The sequence below is a fragment of the Lissotriton helveticus genome, chromosome 2_1 (assembly GCF_964261635.1).
Source record: "Lissotriton helveticus chromosome 2_1, aLisHel1.1, whole genome shotgun sequence".
Lineage (NCBI taxonomy): Eukaryota > Metazoa > Chordata > Amphibia > Caudata > Salamandridae > Lissotriton > Lissotriton helveticus.
Genome location: NC_136059.1, coordinates 1758034832 through 1758060554, shown reverse-complemented (window position 1 = coordinate 1758060554; position 25723 = coordinate 1758034832). Strand labels below are relative to the sequence as shown.

Here is a 25723-nt window from a genome sequence, read left to right as displayed (position 1 = left end):
TAGATGAGACCCGCTTCAAGGACAGAATGTGTTGGGTTGACTCTCAAATTTCGAAATATTACTCCAAACGTGTATCTATTCCTGCTTCCTTACAGCTAAATCCATGGATTTTGAGATGATTTTTCTATTTTGCTTGTCAGCAGAGTCCCCAGATAAGACTACTTTTTAATAGTATCTGCAAGTGTCAGCTTTTCAGATTCATATTATTGACGCAGTGACGAGAACGTAGAGCCCATATTTTAAAAACATTTGTCTAATTTTATTGTGGTATTGAATGTTTTCATTCTCTTATAGTTCTTTCTTCAAGATATTCGTACATTTGAAATCGATGTGCATGGATTAAGAAAAACAGCTGAATGTTTTAGTAACTACTGCAATCTTATTTATTTAATAGCATTAAGCAGACCTCAAAACTGAAAGCTCCAATCCACCTAAAACTCTACTGGTCAGTGATTGGATCTGAGCTATATATGAAACACTTGTGGCGTGACATATAGGAGGAATGCACATGTGCTCCTTGGTTTCACTTTATTAGTATTGTTAAGCAGTTGATATAGTTTTGCTAAGTGAGGAAGCTTAACATTTAGGATAAAGACTTACTCTTGAAGGTGCACTTTATGAGTTAAATCCTTGCAAGTAAAACTGAGCGTTTTGTGCTAAAAAATTAGTATCATCCAGCTAGGTAATCTCAGCATTTGTGTAGGGAGCTGCCTTTTTACGTAGTGTAACAAAATGAGGTACACTATGTAAAAAGTCCTGACGACCCCTAATGGTTTACAAGGCTTAAATTAATAATCCCAAATACTTTCTTTTGTGGTAGTGTGGATGAGCAGTTTAGGCTTATCAGAGGGTAGTGTTAAGCATTTGTTGAACATTTGTTGAACACAGAGTCAATAAATGAGACACACTCGATAAGAAATTCTAGACCAATTTAGAAAAATAACAGGTATTTTTAAATATGTTTGATATGTACATGAAGAATGTAGTAATTGGATAAGAGTTTTTTGAGATCGGTTTTTACAGGTAAGTAAAAATGTCGCACTAATGTGTTTTTACACAGTAATGCTTTCCTGTGACGAAAGAAACATATACCCCTTTCGGACAGAAGGTGGGCCAAGGTCAAAACGACTAACAGTTAGGGTTTACCTGCCCTGGGGCGTCCGGGTGCAGAGGTGCTGGATGGATTTGTATCCTTGCACGCTATACCGTAGGCAAAGGGTGGGAGGGAGCACCAAGAAGCAGGCTGCAGAGGGGGACTAGTGTACAAGTCCTGGAGCTGACATCGAGGGGTGGGGGGGGCTCAGTTCATGAGGGTCTTGGTGGCAGCGGGTTTTGATCGACTGTTCCTGTGCATAGTAGGCCCTCCCAGTTCTCTGTCAGACCTGCAGAGAGGGACAGAACAGGACAGCTGGGCCACTCTCTGTGCTGGCCTCTTTAATGCGGATGTCCCTCGTCGGCTGATCGGTTTTTGCTGGGTTGGAGTCCTGATTGGACTTAAAACAAGCTTTGGTTGCTGCAAGGGTTCCTGTACCCAGGGTATTGGTGCAGGGGGGATCAGGGTGGTCTTGGTATCTTCACACTTTTTGGGGAAACGGATCCGACCTCCTTGAGCACAGTGACTTCTCCTGGGCGACTGCTGTGTTGATGGACTCCGTGGTCAGTAGAACATTGATCCACATGTTGCGGTCTCTGCTTGCAGGGAAGGGGCTCCTCCACTTCAAGGGAGATGCTGATGGCTTGGCAAAGTGCTGGTGGCCCTCTGAGGCTTTTGGAGGATGCACAGCTGCAGGATGAGTTGGGTTGTCTGGACAGGAGCAGGCAGGGTTTGGTACCAAAGTTCACCGGTGGTCCACATTTCTCGCTTCTTCTTCGACTCTTCTTTGTCCTTCTGTTTTTGTCAGGTGAATCTGAGTTATTGGTGTCGGGGAGGTGGGGGCACCTAAATACTGAGTTTAGGGGCATTAAGGGGAGTGAAGGATATTAGCCAATGGGCTGCTTACCCTTCGGGTCGGAGTCACTAAACCCCCTATATCACCACTTTCTGTGAGGAGTCTGCATAACCATGTCCCAGTGTTCCTAATTCCACCAAATTGAAGATAATTGAACCCTTTTTTCGTGGAGCACCTCAGGCAGCTCGCTTTAGGTCTGACTGGCCTGGTAGTGCAGCACGCCTCTTTGCATACCTAAATTCCTGCCTTTCCAGGTGCCAAATGGGCCTCAGGGCAGGGAGTGGCATCTCCCAAGTCTGTGGGAAGCCAGGATCGCATATCAAAGGTGGTAGGGGCTTTGAAGCCCTTGGCCTTGATATGCTAAATCACTAGCCATCCTGCTGGAGGACACGTGAACACCTTCCTCCGGAGCAGGAATTGTTTCTGGCCTCCAGAAGTGTGGGCTCTCTTCTGCAGGGGGTCATAAATATGTCTGTGGTGGCAGGTTGGATAGTACTAGTCGGCCAGCACATTAAGAGGCTGGTAGGTTATCAGGGGGAACCTCTAAGGTGCCCTCTGGGTGCAAGTTTTAATAAATCCACTACATGCATCAGTATGGATTTATTAAGACAAGGTGTTTGATACCAAACGCCATAGGTTTAAGCGAAGCGATCTTGTAGCTGGGGAACTCGTAATGACCAGTGCCCTGTACATGTACTTAAGCTGGCTTCTCAGTTCACTTGTACTATCTAGCAATTGAACTAGACAGCACAGGGGGCATGTCTAGTCCTAAAGATATGCCTACGCATGTAATATAATGCACCGTGCCTTAGGGCTACAAGGCCTGCTGTAGGGGTGACTTACATATATTACATGCAGTGACTTTGGTGTGGCACACAGTGATTTTGACATGTCGTGTTTTCGCTCATGGTTTGCACTATGACACACAGTCTGCAATGGCAGCCTGTATGCCCCAGGACACTGGTTTGAGTAGCTGTGCGCTATACTAAATTCGCACATTTGTTCATGCAATTTGTGTGTGAGTCCCTTATGGTGGCAGAAGACATGCTGCAGCCCTTAGTGATCCTCTATAGTACACATGCCATAGGGACCACAGGTACTATTTACTAGGGACTTACAGAGGTGCTAAAGTCCATGCCAGTTCGATTACAATTAGTCTTCACTTGTTTTATGGGAAAAGAGCACTGACACGGAGCTCTGGTTAGCAGGCCTCCGTGCACTGTCAGAGTTGAAAACCAGCATCTACTAATCAAAAATGGGGTAAAAAGTGGGGGGACAACTAACAAAATTCAAGCTTCCTACAACCGTTTTTCAGGCATTAATGATCAGTCACTATGTTGGTAAGATATATAAATAACCACCATTTTAATATATCTTTGTAAATAAGTGTTTCTCCCAATACCATGCTCCTGCCTTCACTCTGTATCAGTTTTTACTTCTACTGATTAGTCTATCTACATTTCTTAATTTGTAACTAAAGGTTTGTAGATGATTAACATTGGTGTAATCATTGGGAGGGACACATAGTAATTGGCAATCACCCATTTAAAAAAATGTAGATTGTAGTTTGTGTTTTGTCACTGGCTGTTAAGGGAAACAAGACCGGAGACAGCCGACCAAGGGTAAAGATTTTAATGTAGTCTTCTCTCGCCAGTTCCAGGTCTTGCGGTAATTTTTACAGTGATACCAATAATGTTATGTTCTTGTTTCTTTGCTTTTTTCAGGAGTACGACTACGTCTTTTCCATTGATGTCAATGAGAGTGGGCCTTCATTTAAGCTGCCATATAATAAAAGTGATGACCCCTGGCTAGTCGCGTACAATTTCCTCCAGAAGAATGACCTCAACCCTATGTTTTTGGATCAGGTGGCCAAGTTCATCATAGACAACACAGTTGGACAAACTGATACACAAACAGACACAACATTTGCCGACCCCTTCACAGGTAAGGGACTTCATTATGATCCCACGTTTTTATTTTTAAAGAAAATGTCTGGTGCTTTCGAAATAAAGTGCTGTCTTGTTTGGCTTAAAAATATGTTAAATGGCAATGTTAAATTCATTCAGTTTATCACGTTGGCTTACTAATTTTGCTCTCATTGCGGGTGATAGGGAAATTACCTAGTAATACAAATCCAACAGAGTTTGTATTTCGAATTCTACCCAATGTCCTGGGGCTCCCTAATGGTTTATGATGTTTGTTGTTTATTAAACCACATTGTCATGTTGGTACATAGCACTCACCCAATCCCCAATGACTTCTACACTTGTTACTGGTTGTTTTTGGTGTCAGTGTCATTCTCTAACATATCGGATCCTTCTGCATTTAAACTGCTTATTTAGTACAAAATACTGTGTCTAGTTTATCTTCTTTTCCTCTGTATTACTGCCTGTGAGTCAAAGTTCCTCTCTAAGTCTGGATAACACAGGATCCTGTGCTGTTGAATTTTCCTGTTCAGGAGAGCTTTCTGATCTGTCTTACTCTTAACTGAGCTCGTTGACGCTGTCAGCGTTTGGAACTTTTGAGCTGGGCATAAAATGAAGCTTTGAAAATGTGTACTTGTAGACCTTCATGTGCACTTTGCTTATCCAGCTCTGCCTCCACTCTGTGTCCCAAGTAACATCCTTTACCTCCAATCACAGTCTGTATTGCATACTCTATTATCTTTATGCACATCTGAATTTTTTGCTCTTCAAGTTTTCCAACATGTTGTGGGTGTTCGTTCCCTAAATGTTGGTGTCCTTGCTTATGCAATCTTTGGTTGTCTTAAAGGAGTTTCCAGTCTTTCATTGAGAGGTAGCCACCTATGAAAATGTATGGTGAACTTCATAGATCAGCATTTGGAACTTGAGCTACCAATATCTTCACCTAGCCGCCGCTAAGAAAGGATGAAATTGGGTACCTTTTACATAAATTAACAGTACCAAGATGTATCTGGTCCGGTGACTCAGAGTAGTCTATCCACTGCAGGAATCCTTTTACTCTCACAGGTTCAAATTGAGGTGGGTCTACTCAGCTTTTCATCCTTCTGTGGCTGATAAGATTGGTAACAGTAAGCATCTGTTATTCGGCATTCGGATGCCCCTCACAGTGAAACTGCCTCTTACTATCACACATCTGCAGATCACTTTGTGTAAAACTGCAGTCACCAGGAAAAAGTATGTACATCTGGGTATTCAAAAGAGGCCAATGCTAGCAAAGATTTAGTCCAAAGAACCTCTCCTCAATTGATTATACAATATCATTTCCATGAAGACCTCTGCCATTCCACACTCCACTGGAATTCGTCTCAAACATTGCTAACTGTTTCTTAGCAACGTTGCCAAGATTAAAGTGAACATTAAGAAGTAAAAGTTGACGTAATGTCTCTTCATCTCATTCAAACATTGGAAGGAAATCATTCCTCACGATCATGACATTGATTAAACCTACCACCTTTGTGAATGGTGTTATTTCCCCTGCTATGTTTAAGGTGGTTGCAAAATTCCCCATTAAAATAATAAGCACCTTGCTTTCCAAATGAATTTCTCTTCCCTTAGTTCAGTTCAGATGTGCACTCCCTTGCAAGAAAATGGATTTTGAGACTTTGGATTTCCATACCGTTAGGAAGTCTGTATTATCTCCCACACTAATTAACATCCTCATAGAAACACAGTCTCCTGTTATACAGCATTGGGACATTGACCTAATCCTGTATGTAAATGACACAAGTGAATCTGATGGCCTTGTTTTATACATATTTGGGAGCTGAGAGCAGACCATCTGGTTCTGAAATCATTCAAGCACTTAATAAAGATAGAAACCATTATTATTCAAACAGACAATACCACAAGGTTGTATTATCGAATTAAGGAGTACCTTTAGTTCATTCAGACAAACAAGCTTTTAAGGTGCCTCTTGGAAGAACCAGAGTAGGTGCTTAACAATTAAGTGCTTATAAGTATCTTCAAAAATCTGCCTTTTTGTCTCAGATACAAGCACTGCATACTGAGACTTCGGGTCCACATAGGCAGCGCCGAACTGTAGAGGGCAGGCACTTTTTATCAGGAATGTCACAATACACATTACACTTTTCCACCAGGTCATATCTTTCTAAGCAATGTTTGCACAGTTGGATTATCAATTTTTCTTGATTCTTCTTTATTTTTGTACCTCAGCAGTCATGGGATGAGCTTGCTACTCAATTCTAATGTTTAAAGTCTTTTCGTTGAGTTTTCATCATAGGATGTTCATTGAAAGTTATAAATGCTTGAATAAACCACCATGGCGCTCATGGACTCCCACACACGCTGTTTACATGTTTTCTTCACCTCAACTTATACCACAAAGTCTCAGGACAAGAGATAATGCACCCAGCAGATGCAAGATTGTGTACAGCAGTATATGAACTGGAGTTACTTTTGTCAAGTAAAATGTCTAGAGCTTGAGACTTTCATTCAGTTCGCACATGCTGTTTGCATGTTTTTTTCAAAGTGAATGAACTCCGGAACACCTTTCTGTTTAGTTATTCTTCCATTCAAATAATATCGAACAAGAATTTTTTCCATGACTTCATGTGTAATTGTAGACAATGGAAGTCTATCAGAGTTGTCATTTTTCTCCTGAATGTCCATAATGATGACTTATTATGAGCTGAGTTGCAGCATCTGACAAACAAAACCCCTTCAAAACATTGTGTAAATGAGGGTAAACAAGCAGACAGATGAGTTTACATTAGGAGTAGAGGAAAAAGCGGCCTGTCCTTTTAAGAAAGATTCAGGGAGAAACGGGGTGATGGGTCCCAATCCCTTACTGGCCGTATAGTATTGAGCAAATATAGTTGAGGTACTTGTCCTTGACAGGGAGAAACCCCTAACCCCCAAGTCACAAGAGAGTTGCAAAATAGTTGACAGGACAAGTCAAAGTAGTCGTGCTATTTGGAAAAAATTCCAGTATACTGGAATTTTTTCTGAATAACACGACTACTTTGACTTGTCCTGACAACTACTTTGGAACCCTTCTAAGAAAGAACCTGGGAGGAGGCGGAGCTTGCCGGTGACAAAGATGGCCGCTTAGAGGCAGAGCTCCGCACTGACCACATGCAATCCTGAACTCATCCGGCATTAGCGTGACATGCTTAACGGGCCACATCCGCTATCTGCGAAGCCCTCCGGTTCCCGCCTACGAGGTGTGCGGTTACCGCAAAGATTGTGCAGAGGTGGCGCGCTAACTAGGCCGCACATCCACGGGCTTGGGCATAACTATAGCTGGCCGGAAGTGGACCTGGCTGGGTGCAGGAGCCAGCGCGGGTAAGCCGAAGCTCTGCAGCGGCACGGACGCACCCTGACGACAGCGGCTGGTGGCGGCAGGAGAGGCACACCTATTGCACCCCTATACCGTCGTAAGGAGCTGCTGGATGATGCAGATGCTGGCTGAACAACGCGAGTTGTGGGACAATCACTGTGGCGGCCTGCAGGGGGCGGGGCGCTGTAGCGCCGGGAGAGATCATACGGCGTACCTGCCAGTTTGTCCTGTGCACCGGGACCGGTGACCCCCCCCCATGGTGTCTCCTCCTTGAGGCAACGAGGTCTGTGTTGGCGGGGGAGAGTTGGCTAACGTGGTGATCCTGTTCCTACGCTGGTTGTCTCCTGCGTGCTCTCTGTCTCTTCCTGCACATCGGAGTCAGGCGGGCTCCGGAGCTTCCTTTGAGACCTGACTGCACAGAAGTCTTGGTGCGGACTGGCTAGCTTCTCAGTCACTATCCCAGCTGCTGCATGCGCACTCAACGCCTGGCAGCCTCGTTGCTCTTTGATGCCCTAACTGCCTACTATCGGCTGAGATCCCGCCTAAGAGGTCGCTATATTGTTCCTGGCGCGCACTATCCTGCGAGAGTGCTTGAGATACAGGGCTGGGGAGGCCCACGGGCACGACGATAACTCTGCTGGTGACTTAAGGTACCTGGAGGTGGAAACCCAGGCTGTACTCCTGCACCTGGCGTTTAAGATTTCGAATGAATTTTCCAGAATCATGCCCTTATATAGGTACAATCCACGTTGACCTTATATAGGTATAGAAATCAAGCCCTTATTTAGGCTTAGCCCATGCAACCCAAATACAGGCATGGCCACTTCCATCCGTTCATCAACGTCAGAACGATTTATTGGAAAACCAGACTCTTAAGCAGAATGGACTTCCCCTAGCCTGGATATTGATTTCTCCAAGAAACTCATTATTATGCATGAACAACTATTCCTTAGGGGTTCATCCATGACGTTCATATGCCCGACTTCACGTCCAAGCTGGCATTCCTAAACACCTTCAAGGTATAAATATACCTTCACTTGCTATAGCAAAGCACGGTGGTTTGGTGTAGTTAGACGACCTACTTCCCGATGCAGCTCGCAACAGCAAGTGCGGACGGAAGCTGACTCCCCAAGCTGATGCACTGAACAGGAAGCTGCCCTCCTCTGCCAAGAAATCCAGCTCCAGTGTTTCTCACTCCCATTGCAGGGTGTTGGGAAATCGAGTCCCGAGACAGAGATACCAGACCTCCTTCATTCTAAGGTATGGAGCTGATTAGAACCTAGAGAAACCTCTGGCAATTCTTGGCAGAACTAAAACTCATGCTAAACAATACTTACTTCTTCCCTCATTCTAGACCTAGGTTAGGTACATTGTGGTAGGTGTATTTTAGAAGCACCAGTTGAGTATTTATTTTAGCCTGTGTTATTTATGTATGTATTTTTATATGACTTAGAAACCATACAATGCTATTAGAGTATTATTTTATGATATTATTCTTTTTGTACGCATTATACTTTGCATTCTTTCTAACGATTGTAGCAGTTCACCGCTCTTGCATGAGAGAGAAGACAGTTCAATAAACCTTTTATTGAAACACCCGTCTCTCTATTTCTGTGCACCCTTGACTAGGTGAAATACGTATCTATTGTTTCCACGACTCTGAAGATATTTTCAAGTCCTAGGAAAACACAGTTGTCTTGTTTATGCGGTTGTCAGAAACGAATCCCTTCTTGTGTATTCAAGAGTTTTTAGTGACCTCTGAGCTAGCTTGCACTCACAATTAAGTTTAGTATATTCAATAGAGACTTACTGACCTAATTCCTATGTCATATCTATAGGATATATTATTCCAATGCGCAGAGCCTGTTGGGAATATAGGAACTACACTACAGGGGGATCGAGACGATCTGTGCTTGGTGCTCACTGCTTGCGGCACCTATACCCGCCACGTGTCAAGTTAGTGCTGGTTCGCTCTGTGTCCGCTCACAGGGACCTGGTGAGAGCAACTTAGTTCATCCACTATGGGTAGAACTGAAAAAAAAGAGACATTGTGTTTCGGACAGCGCAAGACTGGGGACCGTGCACATTCAGCGAATGATAGAGACCCTGGCCGCGACCTGTGACTACATGGCCATGCTAGCCTCCATGGAGAAATGCCTACAAAGCTCGCTAACAGTATTGGGCATGAAGATTGATTCCCTCTCCTACCGCATGGATAGGATGTCTGAACGTATAGACAAGCATGCGGAACGCATCGACATGGCAGAACGTCACAGAGGTGGAAGAAGTGCAGAGAGACATGGATGTGGCCGCAAAAGTATGGAAGAAACGCTACAGTTGCTGCAGGACAAGGCTGAAGATTTAGAGGCGAGGTCTCGTAGAAGTAACCTGCGGATCATGGGGCTGCTGGAGTCAACACCTACAGGCAATATGAAACAGTTTGTAGAGCAATTGCTGACCACGCTGTTGGGCACTGAAACCTTTCCTTCCTTGTTCGTGGTCGAGAGGGCGCATCGATCCTTGGGCCCCGGGCCGGCTCCAGGAGCACCTCCACGGCCGATAATAGCTAAATTACTAATCTACCGCGACCGGGACGTAGCGTTGAGGGTCACCAGAGAGAAGCACACTTTACACTACAAGGGGTCTACGATTGCTCTGTTTCCCGATTTCACAGCAAGGGTTCAAGAAGCACTTCGTCAGTTTGCCCCACTAAAGAAACAGTTAAAAGACAAGAACATTGACTATGCAATGCTGTATCCGCCTTTGAGTCAATCGACAAGGAAAGTCGTTAATTTTCACGGACCCCACAATTCTGCAAAGTGCAATAAAAGACTGGTCCAGAGTGCAGCGTCACAGCCCGGAAAAGGCTACTCGGCTCGAAGCAGGAGGATCACTGGAGGAGTGGACTGAACGCCGGAACGACTACTCTTCAGATAAGACATGAGTGCATGTGGGGGCTGATGTTTGGAAACTTGACTCCGAACTACCCTGGACATTGTTGGGTTATGGGAGGCTACCCGTTGTCCTCATGGGGGTTGAGGCATTGTACAGCTCTACAGGTGGACTTATTTTTTGTAGGAGTAGGTTATTCTTAAGCATGTTTGAATGGTGGGTACGGATACCATAGGTAATACAGCCACGCTGGCTGCAGGTTGAGTATTGTTCGCGCGAATGCTTACAATTGTTATGTTGCAGTGAGGAGGGGGACGTACAGTCATACCGGTTAGATTGATAACATACTGCTGGCAGCCTACGCGTGTATCACACACTGGGGAAATTGTCACTGACACGAGTTATTAAGAGGGATTGAGGGAGGTGGACTTAACCCGACTTCTACTAGTAGTATGAATTTTCGGAATGGAAGGTCTTGTTGGGTAATTTTTCACCGAGTCCTGGTTGGGAGGGCCTCGATGTGGGTGGGGGGAGTTGGGACACAGACACAGCTATGTGCAAACTATGGGCACTTAAGCACCTCACGTGGTTTTATCGTACACTGCTACACTGAACAGTGGCTACACTGAATGACCCTGCGACTCTACCAACAGCAGAAGGGCAGGTCTCAGGTATTGACACGCTTAGCATTCTCACATGGAATATCCTCGGACTAAACGATTATAGGAAAATCCGCAAAGTTCTATCGTATATGAAGAGGCATTCCATAGGTGTGGCATTCCTGCAAGAAACACCCCTATGTTACGCTATAAAGGCCTGCTTGGGTACACTCACGCGGCTGGTTTACCACGCATGTGCGGGGGGGTCCTTACATGGGTCAATCCCAAATCAGATCTTACCATTACTCCGATAGCTACTGACACAGAAGGCAGCTATGTTCTTACTAAGTGTAGTGGAAAGGGCATGGACCTACTTCTGGTTAATATATACGGCCCGAATTTTGATAACCCAGAATTTTTTACTGCATTAGCACATACGGTGAGTTGTCACTGTTGGCACCCACTGCTATGGGGGGTTTCCTTAACCTTTTTCGTGACCCCAGTTTGGATAGGTCTGGAGGCCCGGTGAGACGCTCCACAGCCGCTGCTAGGGAGCTTGAAAGTCTGTTGGTTCGCTTCGATTTGTATGACATGTGGCGATGGACGCACCCACATAAGGGAGGCTATACCCATTACTCTGCATATTATAATATACATACCCGCATAGATTACTTGCTAGCAACTAGCTCGCGCTGCGATAAGGTGCGTTCATCTCAGGTGTTGCCACGTACACTCTCCGATCACTCACCAGTGTTATTGGTGCTAGACACGCAGCACAGGCGTATTAGCCTCATTCACCTGGCGGTTCCCTCCCTATTCGCTGTTTGACGCTGTCTTCAAAGAAGAGCTTGCTGAGGCCATTGAGGTATTTTTTGACAAAAACATGGGTTCTGTAGATGACTATCAAATCATTTGGGAGACCTTTAAGGTCTACATCAGCGGGGTCACCATATCAAAACATTCCAGGGTTCTCTGATCCATATGCAATAGATTGACTGACCTTGAGGGGAAAATTAAGACCTCTGAACACCGTCTAGTGTCTGATGTGGATAGCGTGGCTGAAGGCAAGCTGGCGGAACTGCTGGGGGAATATAGCTCAGCGGCAGATGACGAAATTAAACATCTAGGCAAATATGCCACAGCTAGGACATACGGTGAGAGTGAAAGACCGGTAGAGGTATTAGCACAGCTTCTTAAGAAGAAATGGGAAGCGCCGCATGTGGTGGGGATTAGGTCGGCTGAGGGTACGATCTTGTATGAGGAACAAGAGGTAGCAAATAGATTCCGACAATACTATTCGGCACTATATACCACTTGCGACGCAGCCCCAGAAGAAGATCTAAATGATTATCTGGCACATATACAACTACTGTTGCTATCTAACACACACAGGGAGTTTCTATGAGGCCCATAGAGAGAGATGAAATACTGCTGGCCTTGTCCACCATGCGAGCGGGCAGCGCACCTGGATCGGATGGCCTAACTTACATTTTATTGGACATTTATCGACTTATTGCTCCCACAACTAGTTACACTTTTTGACGATATGTGCATCACCGGGACTATGCCACCCACTATGTCAGAGGCCGTGATAGTAGCACTGCTTAAATCCGTGGGGGAATGTGCCTCTTATCGTCCTCTGTGCCTGCTTAATGTGGACACGAAGCTGTTCGCAAAAATACTTGCTAATCTGCTGGTTCCCCTTGTACCGACTCTGGTGGCACCGGAGCAGGCGGGGCTTGTGCCCAGCAGTAATTTTACTTATAATATACGTACTGTTTTCGGAGTCCTGCAACACACTAAACCGGAAACCTCAGCAGCGCAGTCTTTTTAGACATAGAAAAGGCGTTTGACTCCGTCGAATGAGCGTTCATGTCACAAGTGCTAACCAGGATGGGAGTAGGGCCTGTATTTCTTCAGCTATTAGGCATCCTTTATAGGAAGCCCATGGCCCGGATCAAAATAGGCAATATAGTCACAGATCCAATTCACGTTTCCAGAGGTACGCGTCAGGGCTGCCCATTATCGCCACTACTTTATGCCTGGGAGGCAGTACCCCTGGCATGTGCGCTACAGGAGTATCACCAACACAGGGGAATCTGTTTTCCGCACTATAAAATTATAGTTTTCACATACGCGGATGATACCCTTCTTTATGTTCCACACCCTGAAACCAAACTCTCAGCGGTGCTCCGAAGATGATGCACTTTGGAGCATTATCTGGCCGAAATCCATCATCTGTCCTCTCACACCGTGCACTCCTCAGTTCGACCTGGAGTACCCACTCTTGTGGACCACAGACGCAGTAAGGTATTTGGGCATCAAAATACACACTGACTCAGACCCAATATTTAGGGAAAACTACGGGGTGGCCTTCAGCAAACTGGAAGACGATGTTGAAAGATGGATTAAACTCCCTTTATCCCTATTAGGAAGGAAATCCATTATGAAAATGGTGGTATTGCCACGTTTCCTTTTTTTATTTGCCAATATCCCCATGGTGCTCCCCTGAGTTTTCTTTGATTGTCTCACGACATTGATGGTTCGATTACCATGGGCTGGTAAACAACCACGCGTTAAGTGGAAAATATTGGTATTACCATATTCTATGGGAGGTCTGGGAGCTCCTGACTTTGATCTTTAAATAAGAACTGCCCAATGCTCACATGCTCATTATTGGATACATGGTTCCCCAGATACACCGCACCTTAAAATTGAATTGGAAGTGGCTGCACCGCTCCTACTGCCAGCTATGTTATTTCAGGTTGCAGATCGGAGAACATTTATTCTTGACTCCATCAATTCCACCATGCATGCATGGCAATATCTATTGCAGCAACAGGCAGAGGCGATACTGTATTCGCCCAAAGCTCAGCTAGAATGGCGCACGTGGCTAACACCATTGCAGGGAAAGGGGAGTTACGCATGCACTCAACACTCTGGGGGTACACGTGGTTGGTGACCTGTTTGATGGTGGGGTTTCCAAAAATGGGACAACTTTAACACTGCTGAGGTGATACCTTCCACCCTGACAGGGTTCCAATTCCAATTTCATAGAACACGTACAGCATTGAGAGAATTACTTGGGGATGATTATCTTGAACCCCCCGAGCTACTAGCACTAACGCACATTATACGAGCAACTTCGCCAAAGCTTATAACAGCTAACCTTTCAACATATCCATGTCACATAGAGCAAATCACTATACATCAGCCCGCTTGGCATGGCAGAGCGATCTGCACATAGAAATAGATGATGCTATGCGGACCTACTGCTGATCCGACTGCAGACTGCTGAATTTTAGCTGCGCTACAAAACTTAACAGAATAAACTCCTTCAATTGAGAAGTCGCTGGGGACTGGACATTTAATTACACCGTCCAAAAAGCACCAGAGTTCACTTACCTGTATCTTTTGACGACTATTCACTTTAAACAAATTAGAGTTACAGAACGACGATCGATTTGACATATACGTATCAATTGTATTCTATAATTCTTGAATCTCTGGAAACACCATTCAGGGGTCAACTGTTAAATTTATGATAGTCTTGAAGATGGTCTCATGGACGGTCTCATAGACAAATGCATAGAGACCGAAACGTCGACACACACTCTCTTCTGGAAAATAATGTACAATGAGAAGAAGTGTTTACAATAGTGACATTGAAGGATTATACAATTGTATTTATTTTCCTCTTGTTACATTGTTTGTATAACTGTGTAGTACCCTTGATAAATTTCAAAAGCTAAAACGTTTTTTCTATATATACCCTTGTTTTGAATATTTATTGTTTTGTGATTGGTTCATTGGTTCTTGTATTCTCACAAGGAACAAAAATATTTGTTTGATAAAAGACATTTCAATAATATCTCTCTGGCGAGTTTATTAATAATTCTTGCAGTTAAATATATATATATCAAAAGCAATAGAACGGAGTATTCTAAATAAATCCCGGGAAATCGCGTTTTGCCCGTTTATTTCATTTGCCCAAGCCCTCAAGGGTAGATTGGGTTTCCCATTACATTCAATCGTACCAGCACTAAGCGCATCTCACTTAATGGGAGACACTGGCTGGTACACTTTAAGTACCTCAATCGGGTATATTATACCCCTGCCAGACTGCACAGATACGGGTTAAAGGATATCTGAAAGAAACAGGTTAGTATTAGATTCCTTACCTTAGAATATCCCCAGGCGTCAGTCTGGATCCGGAAACTTTTGCGTAGCAGTACCCCTGCGCGTCGGTAGGCGTCGTCTGCAGGCGTCCCCTGCGGCTCCGCGTCGTCGGCGTCGTGCGCCGTGATGACGTCGCTGGAGTATATAGACGCCGCCTCCGCGCGCTGACGTCAGTTCTTCTTTTTTCCGCGCCAGTTAGCGCAGATCCGAAGAGCAGTACTCCGGTCTTTTGACCAAGTTTTTTGTTAACTGATTGATCTTTACGGTGCCGGTAGGATGCCCGGTTTCAAGAGTTGTGACGAGTGCGACCGCATGATGTCGGTCACCGACCACCATCGACTCTGCCTCCGGTGTCTGGGCGCGGACCACGACGTGGAGTCCTGCGTCGACTGTCGGGCCTTGACTGGAAAAGCTAGGCGGGAGCGGTCCCGCAAGCTTCTCGAACTCCGGTTGTCGGCCCCGCGTCGAGAGCGGTCCCGGTCCGGTCGGAGGTCGAGGGAGCGGTCGAGGGAGCGGTCGCGGAGCCGCCATGGGCGCTCCGGGAGTCGCCACCATTCCTCCGGCTCGTCAGGTAAGCACAAGAAGTCGGGGCGTCGCCATCGCACCCCCGACTCCCCCCGACGCCCGCGTGCTGCGGCCGGGGGCTCGGGTGACCCCACCCCCGCGGTCCCGCATGGGTCGCCGACGCCGTCTGCCCCACACCTGTCGGTCCCTGGGGAAGGCGCGTCGCGTGAGGAGATCGAGGCCTTCCTCATTGCTATGAGGGCGAGGTCTTCTCCGGCGGGGCCTTCGGCGCCTGCGGGCCCGTCGGTCCCGTCTGGGGGCCCGAGCGGTTCGGGTGCTCCTGCCCCGGCGCCGCCGGTGGCTCCGGCCCCGGCGCCGCTGGTTCGTCGCCGGCTGGTCTCCCGGCCTCTCCGGCGTCGGTTCCTGTGGGCCAGCCCATGGTACCGCCCCCGCGTGGTGCAGCGACTCCGCCGTCGGCTCCGGCCGGCGTCGGGTCCCCGGCACCGACGCCGCGCGGCGCCACCCCCCTTTCCTCCCCGACTCCGGACTCGGAGCCGGACCGGCGTCGGCCGACGCCGGACCCGACGCCGATGGGGCCTGTTGACCCCGATGTCTATATCGTCGACCCAGAATATGGGTATGACGAGGAGGAGTATGGAGAGGGTTGGGAGGGGTCTGAGGACCCTCTATCCCGTGCCTGCCAGTACGATGTGGACTGGGTAGGTGATCTGGGTGATGCCAGTGGCCTGGACGAGTCGCCCAACCCTGGGTTTGTCTCTCCGTCCCCTGTGGCGTCCGAGGCGGGTGCTGCCTATTCGGTGGTCCTGATGAGGGCTGCCAAGGCCTTACACCTTGAGCTCCCCGTCGCGAAGGTCAAACCGAATATCCTGACGGAAGTTTTTAAACCGCAGTCATGCCCCCAGGAGCCTCTGCTGCCGTTTAATGAGGCCCTGACGGATGTCCTTCTGGGCACCTGGTCCAGGCCCGCCTCTGGTGCGCCGGTTGACCGGAACGTTGCCAGGCGTCACCGTCCCTGCGCGGACGACCCTGCCTTCCTGTCCACCCATCCCTCCCCGGAGAGTCTGGTGATCCAGGCCTCCACTTCGCAGTCCGCATTTCCGTCGGCTCCGCCCGACCGGGAATCAAAGAGGTACGACCAATTCGGAAAGAAAGTGTTTTCCTCTTTGAGTGCTGGGCTGCGGTCTTGTAACACCGCGTGCCTCTTGGGCCGCTACACCCACTCCCTGTGGGATACGGTCGAGGAGTGTTTGCCGCAATGCCCCCAGGAAGTGCGGGACAAGCTCACCCGGGCCTTTGTTGAAGGCCGGGATGCGGCGCGGTACTCGATCCGTTGTGGTCTGGACACCACGGACTCACTGGGACGGGCCATGTCCACTACGGTGGCGATTCGTCGCCATGCCTGGCTGAGATCTGCCAACTTCTCACCAGACGTCCAAAATACGCTTATGGACATGCCATTTGATGGCAGTCGCCTATTTGGTGACAAAGCGGACCACGCGCTGGAGCGCTTCAAGGACTCCAGGGTCACGGCCAAGTCCTTGGGTCTCTCGACCCAGACCCAGCGCCAGCAGACGGGTTCGTTTCGGCCCTTTCGTGGCCAAGGGAGAGGAGGTCCCACACGTGCTGCCAGCCACGCGGCGCAGAGCGCTCCCCAGCGCGGTGGCGCCCGTGGTTTCCGCCGTGGTGGCGGTAGAGGCCAGCGTCGTGGTCAGTCCACGCCTCCCTCCGCTGCGGCATCCAAGCCTTCCTAGTCCGAGCTTTCGGGCTCACGTGACGCCAGTGGGTGGCAGGGTTCGCCATCACCACTCCCGCTGGCGCGCGATAACATCGGACAGGTGGGTGCTGCAGCTTGTCCGAAGGGGCTATGCCCTCCCCTTCGAGTCCACTCCTCCAGCCATGCCACCGCAGAACCACCGTGTGTCGGGGGACCACTTGACACTTCTGCAGGAGGAAGTTACGGCCCTCTTGGCCAAGGGGGCCATCGAGCGCGTTCCTGGGCCAGAAGTAGGGTGTGGTTGCTACTCCCACTACTTTCTGGTACCCAAGAAGGACAAGGGAGGCCTGCGTCCTATCTTGGATCTACGGAACGTCAACGGCTTCCTCCGGAAGGAGAAGTTCAAGATGTTGACTTTGGCTCAGGTCTTGGCTGCTCTAGACCCACAAGACTGGATGGTAGCGTTGGACTTGCAGGATGCGTACTTTCACATCCCCGTCCTGCCGGCCCACCGGCGTTACCTGCGGTTCACGGTAGGCCACGAGCATTTTCAGTTTATCGTGCTCCCATTCGGCCTTACCAGCGCCCCACGGGTGTTCACGAAAGTGATGGCGGTGGTCGCAGCTCATCTGCGCCGGTTAGGGGTTTCAGTCTTCCCCTACCTCGACGACTGGCTGTTGAAGGCGGGCTCGCCCCAGACAGTCGTCCACCACCTTCAGATGACGGCAGACCTCCTGCACGAGTTGGGGTTTTCCATCAATGTGCCGAAATCACACCTGTGTCCCTCTCAAAAGCTCCTTTTCATCGGAGCGGTTCTCGACTCGGCGCAGTTTCGGGTTTATCCCCCGGAACGGCGGGTCCGGGATATTCAGGCTCTGATTCCCATCTTTCAGCCGTTATCCCGGGTTTCGGTCAGGTTGACGCTGCGGCTTCTGGGGCTGATGGCCTCCTGCATCCTTCTGGTGCATCACGCCAGATGGCGGATGCGGGCTCTGCAGTGGGACCTGAAGTTTCAGTGGGCCCAGCATCAGGGCAACCTATCCGACCATGTCCTGATCTCGGAGGGCACTGCGAGACAGTTGCAGTGGTGGCTTACAGACCGCGATTGGGTCAGGGGCAGATCCCTCTCCCTTCCCCAGCCGGAGCACGTGGTTGTGACGGACGCGTCCCTCCAAGGCTGGGGTGGCCACTTGGGAGAGGCGGAGATCAGAGGCCTCTGGTCTCCGGCGGAGTCCCGGCTCCATATCAACATGTTGGAGCTGCGGGCGATTCGCCTGGCACTGAAGGCATTCCTCCCCTTTGTCAACGGGAGTGTAGTGCAGGTGTTCACGGACAACACCACCGCCATGTGGTACTGCAACAAACAGGGCGGTGTGGGGTCGTGGACCCTTTGCCAAGAGGCTCTGCGCCTCTGGCAATGGCTGGAACGTCAGGGCGTGACTCTGACGGTTCAACACCTGGCAGGTTCTCTGAACGCCAGGGCGGACGAACTCAGCCGTCGGTGCTCGGTGGATCACGAATGGCGTCTGAACTCGGATGTGGCGAGAGGCCTCTTTCAGCAATGGGGAGAGCCTTGGTTAGATCTATTCGCCACAGAAGAGAACGCGCAATGTCATCAGTTCTGCGCGTTGGAGTTTCCAAGACGGCACTCGCTCGGCGACGCCTTTCGGCGCGAGTGGAGTTGCGGTCTGTTGTACGCCTTTCCGCCTATACCACTTCTGCCCAGAGTGCTGAAGAAGATCAGGCGCGACCGGGCCCAAGTTATCCTTGTGGCTCCGGACTGGGCTCGAAGGTACTGGTATCCCGAGCTACTCAGCATGACAGTCGGTCCCTCGATCCGCCTGCCCCTTCAGGAGGACCTTCTGTCGCAGCAGCAGGGGACGGTCCTCCACCCGAACCTGTCCAGTCTCCACCTCCATGCGTGGAGATTGAGCGGCGACAGTTGAGGCCATTTGACTTGCCTCCTGAAGTCTGTGATGTCATTCTGGCAGCCAGGCGTCCCTCCACAAAGTCGGTATACGCCTGCCGGTGGAACAGATTTGTGGCATGGTGCACAGCAAAGGCTGTGGATCCCCTTTCTGCCCCTCTATCTGAGGTTCTCCTCTTCCTCCTTTCCCTTGCCCAGCAGGGCTCTGCTCTGGGCACTATCAAGGGCTATCTTTCTGCCCTTTCCGCCTTCTTGAGGCTACCTGATCAGCCATCTTTGTTCAAGTCCCCTATTGTGTTAAGATTCTTAAAGGGCATCACGCACATGTATCCTCCAGCTCCGTTCGTGATGCCTCAGTGGGACTTGAACCTGGTTTTGACTTTCCTGATGTGCGCTCCCTTTGAGCCCCTTCATTCCTGTCCTCTCCGTCTTCTCACCTTAAAGACGGCCTTCCTGGTAGCCATCACCTCTGCCAGGAGAGTGAGTGAGCTCCAGGCTCTTTCTGTTCAACCTCCTTTCTTGTCTGTTCATCCTGATAAGGTGGTTCTTCGGACCAGACCTTCTTTCCTGCCCAAGGTAGTCTCTGCTTTTCACATTGGGCAGTCCATCACCTTGCCCTCCTTCTTCCCGCCTCCGCATCCTTCAAAGGATGAAGAGCGGCTCCATCGTCTGGACCCAAAACGTGCGCTTTCATTCTATATGGATCGCACACGCCAGTTCCGGGTGGATGACCAACTGTTTGTTGGCTACGTGGGTGAGAAGAAGGGAAGGGCGGTACAGAAACGGACCATCTCTCGGTGGGTCGTCCTGTGCATCAAAGCATGCTACTCTTTGGCTCGGAAGGAGCCTCCTGTTGGGCTGAGGGCCCATTCCACTCGGGCCACGGCGGCTACTACTGCCCTGGGCCGGGGAGTCCCTTTGCAGGACATTTGCCAGGCGGCCACGTGGGCCTCGCTGCACACCTTTGCGAGGCACTACTGCCTGGACAGTCAAGTCCGGAGGGATGGCTTCTTTGGCCGTTCGGTCCTCCAGGACTTTCTGGTGTAGGTTGTATTGGTTCGCAGACCCACCACCGGGGTTGGTATTGCTGGGGTATCTATTCTAAGGTAAGGAATCTAATACTAACCTGTTTCTTTCAGATGAACAAGTTACTTACCTTCGGTAACGATATATCTGTAAGAAACAGTAGTTAGTATTAGATTCCTTACCGCCCCGCCCATCCTCCCCGTTCTGCGAACTGATACCTAGGGTTAGGGACATCCCTTTCAGGGCCCTAGTTTCAAATGGCACCAGTGTTGGTTCTCACATGGCTCTGCGTGTTCTGGCGCGGAAAAGCTGTGTGCAAAGAACTGACGTCAGCGCGCGGAGGCGGCGTCTATATACTCCAGCGACGTCATCACGGCGCACGACGCCGACGACGCGGAGCCGCAGGGGACGCCTGCAGACGACGCCTACCGACGCGCAGGGGTACTGCTACGCAAAAGTTTCCGGATCCAGACTGACGCCTGGGGATATTCTAAGGTAAGGAATCTAATACTAACTACTGTTTCTTACAGATATATCGTTACCGAAGGTAAGTAACTTGTTCATCGGGGCATGCGATCGTTGTCATGAACAATCAGCTGACTTTCTCCACCTTTCCTGGGCTTGCCCCGGCATTGCAAGCTTCTGGGACACTGTATTCAAAGAGTTGAGCCATATCACTAAGCTATCCCTAGAGCCTGACCCTGCCCTGGCATTATTGGGCTATTCGAAGCCAATACCCAAGGGCGTTCGGCGATTGCTTGACATGGGGCTGCTGCTGGCTAAGCGATTAATTGGTCTAAAGGTCCCTTGCCTACGATTAAGCAGTGGAAGGGGGACATGAAAAAAGCAAAAAAGGCATTCTTCACTTTAGCAATAAATTCAGCAAAACAGAAACAACAAACGATTTTCAATATCGTAAAATCTTTTACTCATCCCAAAGCACTGGCACTTGAAATCCCCCCCTCACAAGCCCTCTGTGATCAAATTGCTGATTTCTTTGAGGAGAAAATTAATAATATCCATAAGGACTTCCCCCCGGCTCCCATTCCAATCCAAGAGTCCGACACATCTATTTCCTCACTAAACCAATTTACAGCAGTCTCCCTATTGCAAACGCACAAAGCCATACTAGCCTGCAAATCAGGTGCACCCACAGACTCCTGCCCCCCAGTCATCTTGCACCACCTTATTGAGTCCGTCAACCCTCTAATCAATGCGATTGTGAAAGAATCCCTTGACTCCGGTATTGTTCCTATTGAGTGGAAGAAGGCCACAGTCAAGCCCCTCATGAAAAAGCAAAATAAATCCCCTACTGATTTGTCCAATATGCGCCCAATCTCACTTCTCCCTGCGCTAGGCAAAATCACTGAGCAACTAGTCCACGAGGAATTAAAGAATTTTGTGGAAAATCAATGTATCTTGCACCCACAGCAATCTGGTTTTCGCTCCGGCCACTCCACAGAGACCGCTTTGATTGAGTTGTCAGACACCATCAAGTTCTTGCAGGATGAGGGCAGGCAGGCCGTCCTCATCCTGCTCGACTTAACCGCGGCCTTCGACACCATCTCGCACACTATTCTAATTAATAGGATGCGTGAGATTGGTGTCTCGGGCTCCGCACTTGCTTGGATTACATCATTCCTGTCCAATCGCTCTCAATCGATCACCTTAGGCCCCTTTGTTTCCGGTGAACGATCCATCACCTCAAGGGTACCACAGGGTTCCATCCTGAGCCCCCTCTTTTTTAATGTGTATATGGCCCCTCTTCTCACGTTGATTGAATCACATGGGATTCTCGTGACATCCTACGCTGATGACACCCAGCTTGTCGTCACTATCGATAAAAGACTTCCGGATGCCGCCATCAAATTCCAAAACTGTCTGTCAGAAGTCTTTTCTTGGCTTAACCTGCACCATTTAAAATGCAACAGCGCCAAAACAGAAATAATTCCCCTCGGTAAAGGCACATTCTTTTCCCCCCAAAGACTGGTGGCCTCATAATTCCGAAGCACCACCGAGCGCGGTTGCCTCAGCCCGCAACTTGGGTGTTCAATTTGATGCTTCCCTCAGCTTCGATGAACATGTGCGCATTACCGCAGGGCGCTGTTTCAGTTTGATCAGGCAATTAAAGAAATTTTTTAATTTTTTGCCTATCAGTGCCAGGAAATCAGTCGCGGTGGCGCTTATCCTCTCCCGGCTGGATTATTGTAACGGCCTCCTAGCAGGTATCAAGAAGTCCTCTCTGAAAAAACTACAGACTGTCCAACATGCAGCAGCCAGGCTCGTTTTGAAACTCCCCCACAGGTCCTCGGCCTCTGCAGCCCTCAACGCCCTCCACTGGCTGCCCCTCCACAAGAGAATCCTATTCAAGCTCTTAGTCACTGTATTTAAAGCTAACAGTTGCATGGGTCCATCCTACCTGATTAAGCGCTTCCAGCGCTACAATCCAACTCGCTGCTTGAGGTCATCGGGCGCCAACTTCATCTCTGAACCCCGTATAAAATTAAAATCCAAGGGTGGAAAGACCTTTTCTTTTCTGGCGGCCAAGGCATGGAACCGCCTCCCCCCCAGCCTTAGGCACGCCCCCTCTGAAAGCCTATTTAGGAAATCCTTGAAAACTTGGATTTATGCTCAGTCCGACCCTTCAGTTCTCGCAGCTATTTGATCCATGCCCCCCATAGACGACCTTCTGTGTGCTCAGCGCCAAGATGCTCCCTCCGGAGCGAAAGTTAGCGCTTTATAAATGATAATAAATATCAAATATCAAATGACTTATTGCAGCACGCAGACGGAATTGTATAGCGACCTTCTCCCCTCACGCAATAGGCCAAAAACTTCAGGGAACTATATAATACTTACCGACATATTTCTTCTGCCAACGGCAATGACACACCTGACTGATATGCAGATGATGGTAATATTGGATCGATGTCTCCGATACTTTTATATTGTACTGTGTGTTCCAACAGGCGTGCAAAGTGGTCCTAGAGGGTAAGACATGCTGTCGGTCAAAAGAGTATGTAAGACTACTGGAGGAAATGATGGCGTTGTACAAATGTTTGTCTCGGATGCCTGTACCGCTTGGTGGCGCCTGCTCATCAAGTGTACTAACTGTATGTAACTTTGCATTGCTATGTCTCAAAGTTGACTGTATTCAGAAAATTTTAAAAAATTCCAACAAAAAAAAAAAGAATCTGGGAGGGTCCCCTTTCCTTAATGCATTGTACTAGCTGTTACCTCCCAGAGCCATTTGTTGTTGTTTATGACTTACAGTATACCTGATGCCCAATTATAACCAGCTGGGGAAACGGCAGGTCGTTTAGGAGTTAATTGAAGATTACTATGGTGTTCAGAGCTCATTTATGGAATTCCTTATGATGTCGCGGAAATCCGGGTCTTGACTCTGTACCCCAGGGATATTTATCGCCAGTAGAGATGGTGTTCTGGCCAGTGCCCAATGACACATGGTTTGTACTTGCAGAGATAACTGTCTTGATCTTGTTCTTCCTTATTTGTTGGTATAATGCATCATGGTGGTATTGTCTCTTTGAATCATTATGTCCTTTGAGGACAGAGAAGAAAGGAATGATTTGAGTGCAAAGTGTGCTGCATTCAGTTCAAGGAGATTGAGTTTCTGTTTTATTGAATGAAATTCCTACTAACAAATGTTGTTTTTTACAGCACTGTGCCAGTAAGTTTAGTGCAATTTTTGTGAGATGAAAGATGTCTTCCGAAATGTCTCTTTTTTGACATCATTGGTTTTCAAGGAATTGCTGTATAGGATATCTGAAAAAAACTGTTAGTTATAGATTCCTGACCTTAGACTATCCCCCAGGCGTCAAGTTGGATTGTTGGTGTCTCTCAATGATCTTCATGCATTGTTTTGGAATGGATAATACTCTCCCTTCTGAAAGATACCCAGCTTTGTCCCTAGGTGATGACACCATACTGGCTTCTGTATTGATTTGTCCATGTTGATTTGGAATCCCAACTTGGAAAGTAGCCTGGCTGTGGTTTTGAAATACTTGCTTCTTTTGACTGGCAGTCTACTTTTAGTAGCTTGTCATCGAGGTGGAGATAACAAAAATATTGCCTTTCTCTTTAGATGGTCTGTGACTACTTCCATACTACAGCAATGCCATGAGTTTTGGAATTCTTCACATAGCTAGAGATATGCAAACATTTATAAATGTGGATAAGATAGCTATGCTGGAGAACTAGAATTCTAAGTAAGCATCTTTTCATTATCCATTAAGTATATCTGCTGTACATACATGTTACCTTGATGTTATTGATTGATTGGCAGACACAAGCTGTGGAGCAAAGACAATATTATAGACAATGTTTTTCTTTCTTTCTAATCTCTACAGGTGGTGGTCGATATGTTCCTGGTTCATCTGCTCCACCTGCGTCTGGAATTGACCCATTCACAGGTACAATTGTGTACACTGTTTAGTGTGTGTGTGTTAGGGCAGTTAAACACTAGTGTGGGCACTGCTTCTACTGTCTGTGGAATGTGTGGCTGGCAGTCTTAACCTGAAAGAAACACATAATGATAGATTCCTTACCTTAGAATTACCCCCAGGCGTCAGACTGGATCCGGAAAGTTTTCGTCAGCAGTATCCTTGCACGTCGGAAGGTGGCGTTGTGCGGCTCCGCGTCCGTTGTAGGTGTCATGATCGCCGGGATGACGTCGCAGCAGCTACTTAGACGCCACCCTCGTGCACTGACGTCAGTTCTTTCTTTTTCCGCGCCAGCAAGCGCAGATTCGGGAAGAGCAAGTATCCCCAGTCACTTTTTGACTGAGTTTTTTCGAGGCCTTTTGTCCCAATTCTTTTGAGTCGATCGACTCTTGGTGTCGTAGGGATGCCCGGCTTCAAGAACTGTGGGGACTGTCACCGCATGATGTCTGTGACGGACCCACACCGCTTGTGTCTCTACTGCCTGGGGCGCGACAACGACTCCACGTCGTGCCGGGCCATGGCTCTGAAGACTTTGTGGGAGCTATCCCGAAAGTTGCTGGAAGTCTGGCCCCGCTCAAGGTCCTGGTCCCAGGGAGGTCGAGGGACTGGTTGCAGAGGCGTCACCATCGTTCCTCTGGATCTAAGTCTTCGCACTCGGGGTCAGGTAAGTCTAAGCATTCCAAGAAGAAGTCGAGAAGCGTTGGTGCTCCACGTCTCCCCCCTCGCTCGTGACGCTGCTGAGGGTGCGGATGGTGCCACCCCCGCGGCTCCAACTGATCCTGCGACGTCGCCTCCGGACTGCCCGCCCTTTGCGAGTCCGTCAGCGACGCCTGCTCAGGTGCAAGATTTTCTTGCTGCCATGGCCCGACTCTGACCCGTCTGGCCCTGCCGGTGCGCCTGCGTGCCCGACTGGGGGTCCTGCCCTTCCATCGCCGGCGGCTTCAGCCCCGGCGCCGCAGGACCCCCTGGATCCGGGCTAGGATCCCGGGAGACACCGGTTGACCTCATAACACCTCCATTAGTGTCGACCCCTCCTCCGGCACCACCTCCGATGTCGTCCAGTGCTACCACCGACGTCAGCCCCAGTTTCAGCCCCGACCCGGACATGGTGCCGGATTGGCATTGCTTGACGCCGATTCCGACGCCGATGTGGCCTTTCCACCCCT

General features: G+C 48.8%; 1 protein-coding gene across 1 annotated transcript in view; it reads left to right on the top strand.

The window, feature by feature from the left end:
- PLAA (phospholipase A2 activating protein) overlaps positions 1–25723 on the top strand; it is a 192908-nt gene that overhangs the window by 97866 nt on the left and 69319 nt on the right. The window contains exons 9-10 of the mRNA XM_078676710.1: positions 3674–3893; positions 24465–24527. Coding sequence (XP_078532836.1) covers positions 3674–3893; positions 24465–24527 — 283 coding nt within the window. The remainder of the gene's footprint in view (positions 1–3673; positions 3894–24464; positions 24528–25723) is intronic.